Source organism: Orcinus orca, chromosome 2 (assembly GCF_937001465.1).
Source record: "Orcinus orca chromosome 2, mOrcOrc1.1, whole genome shotgun sequence".
Classification (NCBI taxonomy): Eukaryota; Metazoa; Chordata; class Mammalia; order Artiodactyla; family Delphinidae; genus Orcinus; species Orcinus orca.
The window spans coordinates 198,884,203-198,896,561 of record NC_064560.1 but is presented as its reverse complement, the minus strand read 5'-3'; the positions used below and the strand labels follow the sequence as shown (position 1 = coordinate 198,896,561).

Genomic DNA, 12,359 nt, shown 5'->3' with positions numbered 1-12,359 from the left:
TTCTGCCACCATGTTTTCAAATTAATCTGCATTAAACTTAGTAAATCCCCACTTCTTGGAGATGTGGATCTTCTGGCGGCCAGGGAACTTGAACTTGGCCCTGTGGAGGGCCTCAATCACATGCTCCTTGTTCTGCAGCTTGGTGCGGATGGACATTATGACCTGGCCAATGTGGACCCTGGCCACTGTGCCCTGGGGCTTTCCAAAGGCACCATGCATACCTGTCTGGAGCCTGGATTGGGGACAGCACGCCAGTCATGAATGTCCACTGGAAAGGGCTGTCTCCAGGGTCCCTTAGGGCAGCCCACACAGGCAACAGGCCGCACACACTACCAAGGAGGCTGCTGTTTGCAGCCACTGCGCACCGGGCCCCCATGGGGAAAAGAGCACAGGCGGCTTAACTGGCTGCAAAGGGCTACTCTTGGTTGCGGTGTGCAGGCTTCTCACTGCAGTGGCTTCTCTTGTTGTGGAACACGGGCTCTAGGCATGCGGGCTTCAGCAGTTGTGGGTCGCAGGCTCTAGAGCGCAGGCTCAGTAGTTGTGGCGCATGGGCTTAGTTGTTCGGCGGCATGTGGGATCTTCCCGGACCGGGGCTTGAACCCATGTCCCCTGTATTGGCAGGTGGATTCTTAACCACTGTGCCACCAGGGAAGCCCCTACCTTACTATTTCTCAAAGTGTTTACTTTTCTGGGGGCATGTAGGAAAATTCCCCTTTCTTCGTTGAAATACCATTTACTTACGAGGGCTTTTGTACAAGCAGAGATAGTGAATTTTAATTGTGGGTTGGGTTTTTCACATCTATTGTCTAATCTCTCTTCTTCTTAGTACATTCCTCCAGAATTAATCATTATTATTATCTAGGTCTTCAAATGGCTATCAATGGATTTATTTGGCATATAATGACAAATTTCTAAATAACACCAAAATTAAAAAATAAATAAACAAAGCCTACATATTTAAGCAAAAAGAGCTTCACAAGTTATGTCCTGTGATGAAATTCCTGATAATTCTTTTTTTTTTACATTGAAGTATAGTTGATTTACAATGCTGTGTTAGTTACTGCTGTACAGCAAAGTGATTCAGGTATACATATGTATACATTCTTTCTCTTTTAATATTCTTTTCCATTATGGTTCATCATAGGATATTGAATACAGTAGAGCCTTGCTGTGCCCTGATATTTCTAGTGTGCTCAAATACAGCAAAGTCTAACTCATCCAATAGTAAAAGCGAACACCGTTTATTTACTCCAAGCCCCCAATCTCTTTAGGGAAAAGAGAGGGGCTGTAAGAGGGAGAACAGAGCCCCCGACTCAGGGAGGCACCCAGGCACGTGGCCCGAGAGCTCAACACCTACTTGCCACCAGTGGTCATCATCCCCTTGGGGCTTCTTGGAAACGACGCCAGTTCTGAACCACAGGTGTCCTCGGACGTCCAAGGCCCACAGGGTCTGTTGGTCCCCAAGAGTGATACAGACAGGTTCCAAAGCCTGCCTTTCACTGGAAACGAGGAAGAGAGCGTGGAGTCAGCACCCGCATTCATGGCCCCCAGCGCGCCTAGGATGCCGGCATCAAGCGTCCTGGGGGGCTCGGTGTGGGATAAGAGACAAGTTCCGAGGAAGGAAGCTTGAGTTTCGAGTTAAACGACTGTGCGATATATACTGTTCCGAAGCGAGGGGGCGTCTGAAGAATTCCTGAAGGCCCAGGACGGTAGGGGGAGCTCTTAAGGGAAACTAACCCAGGGAAGAAGAGAGCAGGCTCATGAGGGATTTCAGGCCCCGAGTGGCCCATCTCCCCACCCCTGCCTTCACCAATTAAGCGAACAGAAACTCCGCAGCGTGCCAGGCTGTGTTGGGCAGCTGCAGCCTGGCAGACGCTGCCCACTCTGCGGGCAACGCCCTCCTCCCACCCAGCCGGTGACGTCCCCACCAGCTTCGAGGCTGAGCTGCGGGTCCACTCTGCACGGTGCCTACCTGACCTCTGCAGGGGGAGCCGAGGCGTCCTCGGTGCTGCTCGTCCCTCTCCAGCTCGGGACCATCTACACTAACTGGCGTTGGTTGCCCCAGATGGGGAGCTCTTCGAGGGCTGGGCAGGGTCACGTTCACTCAGTGCTCACAACAGGTGCTCACTCAAATTTACTGGGTTGCTCAATTCAAACCGAGAATATCCTAATCTAATTTTTCTAAAGACTACTGATAATTTCACACCAGCAAAATGATCTGACAGTAACTCTTTAATTAAAATTTTGACGGGTAGAAAGTAACCAAATAAATTGCAATTCAGAGATTAACTTCAACTGACTAGGAGGATAATAAAGAAAAATATTTGGCCTTAAGTCATCTGAGACTCTAAACAGAAACTATCTGACAATGGGCAGTTCTCTAGAAAGACCATCACAAGAGACTCGTGACCGTGTGGGGCTTGAGATTACACATGAGGGCAGTAACATTTTTAAAACTGAGCTCTGACCCAATGCCCAGTCTGCCAGTCAGAAGGAGGCACAGAGTGTCTTCAAGGTCAGGCTGCTGAAACTGGCTCTGGCAATCCCAGAGAACACCACGACCGTGGAAACCTTCAGGGAACCAGCTCTGCCCAGGAGAGGCTCACATGGGTCCCTTAAGAAAAGTCAAGTTGACAAAGAACAGACAGTGGGACAGACAGGACGCTGAAAATGTGTCTGCTCCTCCCCCGATACCTGACGATGTCACATTTCCAGCGCTCCCCTTCGGGACAGAAGCTGCTCACACCCTCCCGGTACAGCAGTACCCTCTGCTCCGTCAGCGCCCACACCACGCTGTTTCGGGCTGCGACCTGGGACAGTGGGTATGGACAGTCAACCTTTACGGCTCTGGCACAGGGGCGATCCACGCTGAGACCTGCCGGGGAGAAGGACAGGAAGCCCCCAAAGACACACAGTCAGGACTTCACACCTCATTTTCATTCTGTTTGCTTATTTTTCTTTTTTGGTATTTTGCTATATCCTTTCATAATAAGTACTTTCTCTTTTCAAGGTCTAGTCAACATAAAATGGTTAGATTGTGCTTAAATATAATATCCATCTGAACTGTTTTCAGATGCTCTTTGAAAACTGGAGGAATAACAATTCCGAATCCTCTGGTGTCCCAAAGTAGCTAAAAATGTTCCGAAAGAACGTGAAAGCCCAGTGCAGGAGAGCAGCCAGCTCCGGAGCCAGGAGGGTCCAGGCCCAGAGGAGCCAGTACCAAGGGACGTCTCCTGTGGCCACGCCCCTCGGAGCCTCAGCTGCCACTGGACCCACAGGGATCTGAGGGCTCCAGGCAACCTCTGCAGAGCACCTCCAACAGGGTGGTTCCCCTCCGCCTGCTTTGTACGTGGTACGCGGTGTTTCCACTACTAAAATGAAAACCCCGAAATTCCTAGATGGAAGGTGAGGGCCAGAGCTCAGGGTCCCCGACTCCCCATCCAGGGCTCTTCCCCCGCCTCTTTGCAATCTCTGTCTAATGAGCTTCAAGGCCACTCGTAAGGGAGCTGGCACAACAGCTGTTACCTAAAGCCCCATATTATTCCGCAGCCTCAGCCTGCGGTCAGGGCTCGGAACTCAGCATGCTCCCTGCCCGATCACAACAGCACCCTACGGTATCACAGCCCTTGGGCTGCATTTCCTCAAACTCAGCTAGGTAGGAATCACCTCCTGGACTTCTTACACTGCAAACCTTCAGGACAACCCTGGAGACTCTAAGCCAGTAGCTCTGGGTGGTTTGAGCTTGTCTGCAACCACTGCCCAGGTGACTCCTAAGGCCCTCCTCACCCCCAGGCCAGATGCACCCTGTTTCCCCAGCAGGAACGAAACTCAGATGCCACTGGAAGTTGGACGTGCGTATGCTTTTCCAGCTATTTTTCACTTTCAAGGGAGACATAGGAACCAGGCTGGAGAGACCAGGGCCAGCATGTGGCCCAGAGCTGGCCAGGCTGCCCTCTGGGCTCAAGCAGGAGCTGCTAGGATGCCGGCTCTCCCACATCTGAGAGCGAGCCAGATGTTCAAGGGCTTTCAATCTCAGAGAATCGAATATTTGCAAACGAAGCAACCGACAAAGGATTAATCTCCAAAATCTACAAGCAGCCCATGCAGCTCAATACCAAAAAAACAAACAACCCAATCCAAAAATGGGCAGAATACCTAAACAGACATTTCTCCAAAGATATACAGACTGCCAACAAACACATGAAAGGATGCTCAACATCACTAATCATTAGAGAAATGCAAATCAAAACTACAATGAGGTATCACCTCACACCAGTCAGAATGGCCATCATCAAAAAATCTAGAAACAATAAATGCTGGAGAGGGTGTGGAGAAAAGGGAACCCTCCTGCACTATTGGTGGGAATGTAAATTGATACAGCCACTATGGAGAACAGTATGGAGGTTCCTTAAAAAACTACAAATAGAACTACCATATGAGCCAGCAATCCCACTACTGGGCATATACCCTGAGAAAACCAAAACCATAACTCAAAAACAGTCATGTACCAAAATGTTCATTGCAGCTCTGTTTACAATAGCCAGGATGTGGAAGCAACCTAAGTGTCCATCAACAGATGAATGGATAAAGAAGATGTGGCACATGTATACAGTGGAATATTACTCAGCCATAAAAGGAAATGAAATTGATTTATTTGTAGTGAGGTGGATGGACCTAGAGTCTGTCATACAGAGTGAAGTAAGTCAGAAGGAGAAAGACAAATACCGTATGCTAACACATATACATGGAATCTAAAAAAAACCCCAAAAGGTTCTGAAGAACCTAGGGGCAAGACAAGAATAAAGACGCAGACACAGAGAATGGACCTGAGGATGTGAGGAGGGGGAAGCATAAGCTGGGACAAAGTGAGAGTGGCATGGACATATATACACAACCAAATGTAATACAGATAGCTAGTGGGAAGCAGCCGCATGGCACAGGGAGATCAGCTCAGTGCTTGGTGACCACCTATAGGGGTGGGATAGGGAAGGTGGGAGGGAGACACAAGAGGGAGGAGATATGGGGACGTGTGTATATGTATAGCTGAGTCACTTTGTTATAAAGCAGAAATTAACACACCATTGTAAAGCAATTATACTCTAATAAAAGATGTTAAAAAAAAAATCTCAGAATCGTCCCTGGCTGACAGTTCATAACAGAGATTAAAACCTTCTCTTGGGGGGCTTCCCTGGTGGTGCAGTGGTTAAGAATCCACCTGCCAACACAGGGGACACGGGTTCGAGCCCTGGTTCGGGAAGATCCCACATGCCACGGGGCAACTAAGCCCGTGCACCGCAACTACTGAGCCTGCGCTCTAGAGCCCATGAGCCACAACTGACTGAAGCCTGCACGCCTAGAGCCTGTACTCTGCAACAATGAGAAGCCCTCACATCCCAACCAAGAGTAGACCCCACTCGCCACAACTAGAGAAAACCTGCGTACAGCAATGAAGACCCAATGCAGCCAATAAATAAATAAATTAAATAAATCTATTTTAAAAAAAACAAACCTTTTCTTGGAATCAGCAATATTAAATGGTTAAAAGATTGATATTTACATAAATCTATTATGGCCTCTTGACATCCAAAAAAGAGCTCCTGCCCCGTAATCGTTTCCAGGTACTGGTGAATCACATTGCTTTTGGAAACCCATATCTCATTTTGCTGACAGTACGTAAACACTGACTCTCATTACAGTTTATTTTTAAAAAACAAGTCCCACTGTGTCTCTTCCAGCTGCTAAAGGTCCCCCCTCTCAGGGCAGTTTCCTAGGATGAGATAAACTCCTATTCAGAGCAAATTATCTCTCATTGTTTTTTCCTGACCCACGTGTAAATAAGTGTATAGAAGCAGGGCTTTGACCTGGCTGAAAAAATCCAGCCATAAGTTAAAGGGAAAAATGATTCTAATGCCATTTCTCTGTTCTTCTTTCCTCTTCAGATCTGATACTGCAGGATAAGGGATACGCAATGGTGAGCTGTAAGGAGAATAAGATTCTGTTTCTGTGCCTCGCCAAATAATTCTATTAATTCCTGCCCTAAATTTGTCCTGGGTTGAATGTGAGTCAGTAGCAGAAAACTGCTAATAGATTCCAACAGCAAATACTCTCTTTCCAGAAGTGTTTTCATTTAAATTGACTTCTAGCTTCTTGGTCACTGTCTCTAAGCACGTCGCTACCAAAGCGCAATCACACCAGATCCCACGGGTGCTGGGGCGCCGGCTGCAGCTACCTGTCTGTAGGTACAGGTCCCCATTTGTCCTGATGATCCAGGCCGTGTCATCGCTCAGGGCCACAAACACCGCCTGGGGCAGAGCTTCGTACCAGTGACGCTTCCCCTTGATGGTCACTTTTCCACAAGCAAAGGCTCGGTTAGATTTCTGTTCAATCTTCCAGAGAAGGGCTCCTGTGGAAATAAAAATTATATTCACTGTCCAATAAATACTGAGAACTTTCACCCCCAAAAGTCCATTCTGGGTGCTGTGGGGAAGAGAGATTTCTACAACATGCCCCCCCCCCTTTGCTTCTACCCCGAATGGGGAAAGAGCCTGCGGCGCCGAGGTCTGAACCCCTGCCACCACCCCCCACCGTGTGGCTTGGGGCTCATGTCTCCAAGCCTCATTTCCTCATCTGTGAAATGGGATCATCTGCCCCGTACAGGCTGCTAGGAAGGCTGCAGGTGAGGCTGTATCAAGGACACAGCACACAGAGCGGGCGCATCAGAGGCACTCATCACACGGCAGAGAGGCAGCACCAGCACTGCTAGGTGTGCCAGGTGAGGGCCCTAAACGACCTTCGGGAGGCACAGTTAGTGTCCTGAGAAAGTTTGAAAGTCCTACAGGGATTCAAAGGGAGTGGGTCAATTCTGGACCAGCCAAATGGATAAGGTGCAGATGGAAAGGAAGCACTTGAGCTGGGCTGTCCCTTTTTTCACTTAGAAAGGGACAAAGAAGAAGGGGAGGGAAGGAGAAGGGCAGACAGGAAGGTGGTCTATGCAGATGCAGGTGGCGTCTAAGAAACCATCAGAGTCACCAAGAGCACAGACGGCTGGACTAGAGGGTCTGGCACGAGGTGCCAAGGGAGGTGTGGGAAGCGAGGCGGCGGCCAAGCCCGCGGCCCCCGGGGTGCCCACGCTGGACGGGGCCCTCAGCCACAGCACCAACCCTGGTGGAGACAGAGCTCCTGCTAGAGTAGCGCGAGACTGAATCGTTTGGAAACACACAGTAATTCACATAATCAGGAAAAAACCGAAGTTTATAAATGGCTGGGGAGATGGACCCAAAGGTAAATGAGAGGAAAAGAATTAAAACCCATAATTATATAAAGCCAGCTAATGGGACAGGCTATTATCTTAGTCTCTAAGGAAAAATATTTTTCAAAGAGATAAAGAGATAGAACAAAACAACCCTGAACAAACTGGTATTTTACGTAGTGACAAAGACCAGGAGAGTTAGAGGAAATCCATCTCAAAGCACAGAGGGCGAGGGGAGGTCACAGGCTCAGTGTTGTCTGCCTTGCATTCCAATGTCCTAACAGTAAACCAGCTACGATACACATACACACTTCTGTTCCACTCGCCATCCCACAAATAGGTAAAGTGGCCAACATTGTGACAAACAAGCAAATTATTCTGTATAGATGAGGGGGTAGAACCTCATCCGGGAAGCGTCTGCTCCAGCTCACTGAAAATGGCCTGATCATGGCATGAAGGAAGGAAGGCATTTTCTTTTCACAGTCAGGGAGTAGATTATTCACCCAAAGCATATATATAGCTCATTACAGAGTAATTTCTAAGAAAGAAACCAAACGATCCAAACTTATCCAACACAACCGCGGGCCCATCTTCATTAGTTCAGCTGTTTTAAAGCAACACTAAGGGACTTCCCTGGTGGCGCAGTGGTTCAGAATCCGCCTGCCAGTGCAGGGGACACGGGTTCGAGCCCTGGCCTGGGAAGATCCCACATGCCGCGGAGCAACTAAGCCTGTGCGCCGCAACTACTAAGCCTGTGCTCTAGAGCGCACGAGCCACAACTGCTGAGCCCACGTGCCACAACTACTGAGGCCCGCGCACCTAGAGCCTGTGCTCCCCAACAAGAGAAGCCATTGCAAGAAGCCCGTGCACTGCAACGAAGACCCAACGTAGCCAAAAATAAATAAATAAGTTATAAAACAACAACACTAAGAAATAGAAACAGATTTATTTTTATAAGGCATTTTATGTTAATATTTCTAAAAAAAAAAAAACCTCAAAAATGGAAGCTATTTGTCTAACTTACAAAACATGTTCATGTGTTACCACTGCAATTAATAAAAAACCAAAAACTGAACTGCAATTACACTATTTTCAGTTGATGTCAAATGCAGCAATCCGCGTTCTTTGGAGAAAACGCCTCAAACCTGCAGGGGAAAAGGCAAGTCTGCTAAATGGACTGGTCCCTGTGTGCTCGGGCCTCTACACCTGGGGCAAGAAGCAGGGAGCTGGGAGGCGAACCTGAGGGCGAGACTGCCACCTGCTGGACGGCATCTTCAAACTTCTGCCAGCGCAGCCCAGCGCCCGGCAACGCGCTGCAGAACAGGCCGCCTTTGTAGTCCAGGCACCAAATGTACTTCTCGGAGACCGCCAAGCTGAGAATGCCGTAGCCCGGCCCGGAGTAACCCATCCAGCTTTCTGCAAACTAACAAGGACAGAGCCTGCTGAGTTCTGCGGCAGAGGACACAGCTGCATGTGTCGTACTGTCGTCAATAAGAAAAGTGTGCAATCACTTAAGTCGGCCCTCTATCTCTCGACCAGCTCTAACAGAAACATTGTGAAGTGGGAGCGGCTGTCCCCTACAAAGACCCCATAACGTTCCTGGAAAACAGTCTGTCACAGATACTACAACCTCTTCCCTCACCTAGCGCTTACATTCAAAAGATCTGGTTTTATTCTACAGGGATACCTCACTTCCCACTTGTATGCAAACTGATTTTTTGTACAGCTAATCATTAGAGATGTGTTAGGAGAAATGGCACTACCACTATCTTTGTTTTTTTCACCATATTGTTTTAAGCGCTGATCCAATCATCGGACACGTGGCACATTATGTGGTTGATGGAAATCTGGCCAAGACACTGCCTGACTGAATCTTGTAGACTAAGGTTTAGATGTTAGGGTTCTTTTAAAAATCAAAGCTAAATAAAGTGTGTACTTTAACAGCTTTCCAAAACTGCAAAAGAAACCCATGTATTTGCACAATCACCCACACATGGACGTTCACTGCTTCACAGAGTTTGGCACCCAACCCCTCTCGATCTGGCCCTGACTCACCAGGACACGCCTTACCCACCCCCCAACGCAACAAAATGTGGCTTTCCAGCTCTCTGGAGGGGGACAAGGCGGGGAGCAGTGAAGGCTGGGGGAGGTCCTCAAAGTACCAGGTGCTCTCTCACCTAGGACTTTTCTAAAGTTCTGGTCTAGAATGCCAACTGCCCACGCCCTCGGCTCAGCTGCTTGGCTCCTGCCATGGTTGGTGGGCGCCGCGCCCCTCCTGCACTTTGCTCATCACCATCGCCCGAGTTCCACTCAACTGGGAGGATCTGCACACGTGTCCAGGACTCTTGAGATCCACGACTGCCTGTCACGGGCACTGCAGCGTCCCCAGCGCCCGACGCAGAGCCTGGCAGCCGAAGGCACTCACGAAAGGGTGAATGCGCGGAAGACTGAGTGAAAGGGCATTCTGTCTTAAAACAAATAAGCAGGACGTTTCACTTTCGAGGTAGGACAGACAGCACAGCGGTTCGAGAGAGAGGGCCCTGGCCCCACTTGCCATGCGACCTGGTGAAAGCCATTTATCTGTCTGAGTCTCCACTTCCTCCTGTGAAACGGGAGCACCTAGTTTGTGGGTTTTGTTCTTCGAGCAGTATATGAGTTAAACTTGTAAAGTGCTTAGCACGGCACCTGGCACACGGTGAGAGCCGCCCCAATGTCACACGTCATTAGGACGCAGAGAATCCAGAGGCACATCTGGGGAAAGCACATGTGGCTGCATAAGTTCACACGCACGATCCACACCTCATCCACTTAGCAGAAAGGGTTACAGTACACAGTTAGTTCTGAACCCAAATACATCTACATAATAATTACTTGCTAAGGAAACAAGCACTTTTTAAAAGCCACTTTTTTAAATAAAATGACCAAGAACAGCTAATAATCGTCTTTTAATTGCACAGGCTAGGTAGAACCCGACCCAGGAAACTGGACGCTCGAAACCTGGTTTCTGTACAGCCTGCAGGGGAGCCCTGGCGCCGCTGCTTGGAGGTCAGGGAGACATGGCTCCTCGAGACGCTTGTCTGCGGGGCAGCGCCTTCCCCTCCACAAGTGGACGGGCCTCTCGCCACTGGTTTCTGGGAGCGGCCCCCAGGCCAATCCAGCCATCCTCTGGGATGACTAGCACTAGCTGCCCATGCTGGGCCGGCCCCGCCGGAATCAACAAGGAGAGGCTGCTTTTGTTGGTAAAGTGGGTAACTGAGCAGGGGTGACAGGTCAGCAAGAGTCCAAGCCATTCTAGATCCCTGCGCTGGAAATCCCCCAAAGGCAGACTTCCAAACACCTCTGGCATACGGGTTTTACAGTAGGAATATAATTTCTTTGCATAAACAGAAAAATATAATCAGTTCGCCAATGATTTCCCTTAAGAAAGGAGCGCACATACCTCCTCTGACTTCAGCAGCCCGGGCTCGTCTGTGCCCGGCGGGTGCAGGTCCTGCAGGGAGCGGCTCCCTGCCAGCTCTGTCACGCTCGTCTCCGAGGATGAAGAGGGCAGCCCGTGGGCATAGATGTCCTCCTCGTCACTGGACGTCAACGCCTGGTCCCGTGAGGGCTGCTCATGGGCGCTGGCCACCGAGGCAGAGACCCAGCGAGGCCGTCGTCCTCCTGCACTCCCCAAGTCACATTCGGAAGCAGCCATTGCTTTCTGGCCTGTGTCATCGTCAGCAGCAGCGTGCCGGGGACTCGAGCCGAGGTGGCCTGGGGCCCCCAGCTGCCTCCGGAAGCCCTGCTCTTCACTGGGCTCCTCAGCGCTGGTCCCTGGAAGCCACCGCTCAGCACTGGGAGTCCAGCTGAGGCTGGAAGGCACCAGGGGGGAGCCCTGGAGGGGGGCCTCCGGAAAAGTGCTCTGGGGTTCAGCAGGCTCCATGCCCCCCACCTCCTGGGCCTCTGCTGAGCTGCCCCGCTCTCGGCAGGGTGACTGTGTGCTCCTTGGCCCACCGCTCACGGGACAGGGCTCCTCTTCGAGCTCCGCGATGTCATCACTCCCTTCCGCGTCCTCCCTCGGATGCCAGGGTGAACTCAACCCCCCGCTAGGCGGCTGCGTCTCGCCTGCGCCGTCACATAGTGGGATTTCGGTTCTTCCGTCACCTTCCTCATTCAGTGAGTCAGGGGCGGGGAAGGGCGCCTCCAAGACACTGAACGTTTCGGGGTCGCTGTATTCTGGCAGGACACTGCTGGCCTCACCACTGAGACTGCACTCCTGGTCCGGAGACCCTGTGCTGGACTGATCCACGGTGCTGCCCAAACTCGAGGTCGTGGACAGCAAGTCTGTGCTCAAGGACTGGGGGCTATCACCAGGACACTCCCAGCAGGGAGTCGATTCAAGGGAACTGGGGCAGGTAGTCCCGCTTCCACCTTCTGTTTAAAAGAAGAACGTTTAAGATTAGGTATGAATCTAGTAAGACACTAACTAAAAAACAAAATTTGGGCTTAAGATAAAAGCGTTTTAAATGAAGGATATCTAAATGGTGAAGAATAAATCTCTAAAGTACAAATTATCCCAACGCAGGGATGTTTTAAATGGATGCAAATACTGTACACACTGATGGGCTCTGAGGCCTTCAAGAAATGTTAACTAAGAAAAACAAAGGAACAAATGGATCACAGACCAATTTCTTTTAATTATTAAAATGCTAAGGGATCTGGTAACATTTTCCTTCAATATCGCAGTGATCTTTAGCTAGAGAGGCTCAACAGGCACCAAGAAGTGAAAAATTTTTTTAAACTCAGTGTTAAATCCCGTATCTGGGAATTCCCTGGCGGTCCAGTGCTTAGGACTTGGTGCTTCCACTGCCAAGGGCCCAGGTTCAATCCCTGGTTGGGGAACTACGATCCTGCAAGCCATGCAGTGCAGCCTAAAAAAAAAAAAAAAAAAAAAAAAGAAAAGAAAAGAGAAAAAAAAGCCCATATCTGATGACATACCCTACATTAAACATAAATCGATCCATCTAAAGATTTCCATGACCTTCCTTACAGGTTTACAGAATTTCTGGTCTAATAAATGATGTACATGAATAAACAGAAATTTTTACTTAAATATTGAAAAGTATAACAC

The 12,359-nt window shown here is 49.5% G+C and overlaps 1 protein-coding gene and 1 non-coding gene across 7 annotated transcripts in view; both read right to left on the bottom strand.

Moving 5' to 3' along the window:
• The window catches only part of TECPR2 (tectonin beta-propeller repeat containing 2), a 96,525-nt gene that overhangs the window by 42,161 nt on the left and 42,005 nt on the right, over window positions 1–12,359 (bottom strand). For all 6 annotated transcript variants that reach the window (XR_007475709.1, XM_004262418.4, XM_033420550.2 and 3 more), the window contains 5 exons: window positions 10,689–11,662; window positions 8,489–8,672; window positions 6,230–6,403; window positions 2,695–2,875; window positions 1,358–1,499 (listed from right to left, as the gene is read on the bottom strand). Coding sequence is in view for 5 of the 6 variants with exons in the window: in XM_004262418.4 (XP_004262466.1) it covers window positions 1,358–1,499; window positions 2,695–2,875; window positions 6,230–6,403; window positions 8,489–8,672; window positions 10,689–11,662 (1,655 nt within the window). In the remaining variant the exon portion in view is untranslated. The remainder of the gene's footprint in view (window positions 1–1,357; window positions 1,500–2,694; window positions 2,876–6,229; window positions 6,404–8,488; window positions 8,673–10,688; window positions 11,663–12,359) is intronic.
• LOC117200310 (small nucleolar RNA SNORA70) lies at window positions 277–411 on the bottom strand. The gene has a single exon (XR_004481790.1). It is a non-coding gene; the product is annotated as a small nucleolar RNA SNORA70 (small nucleolar RNA).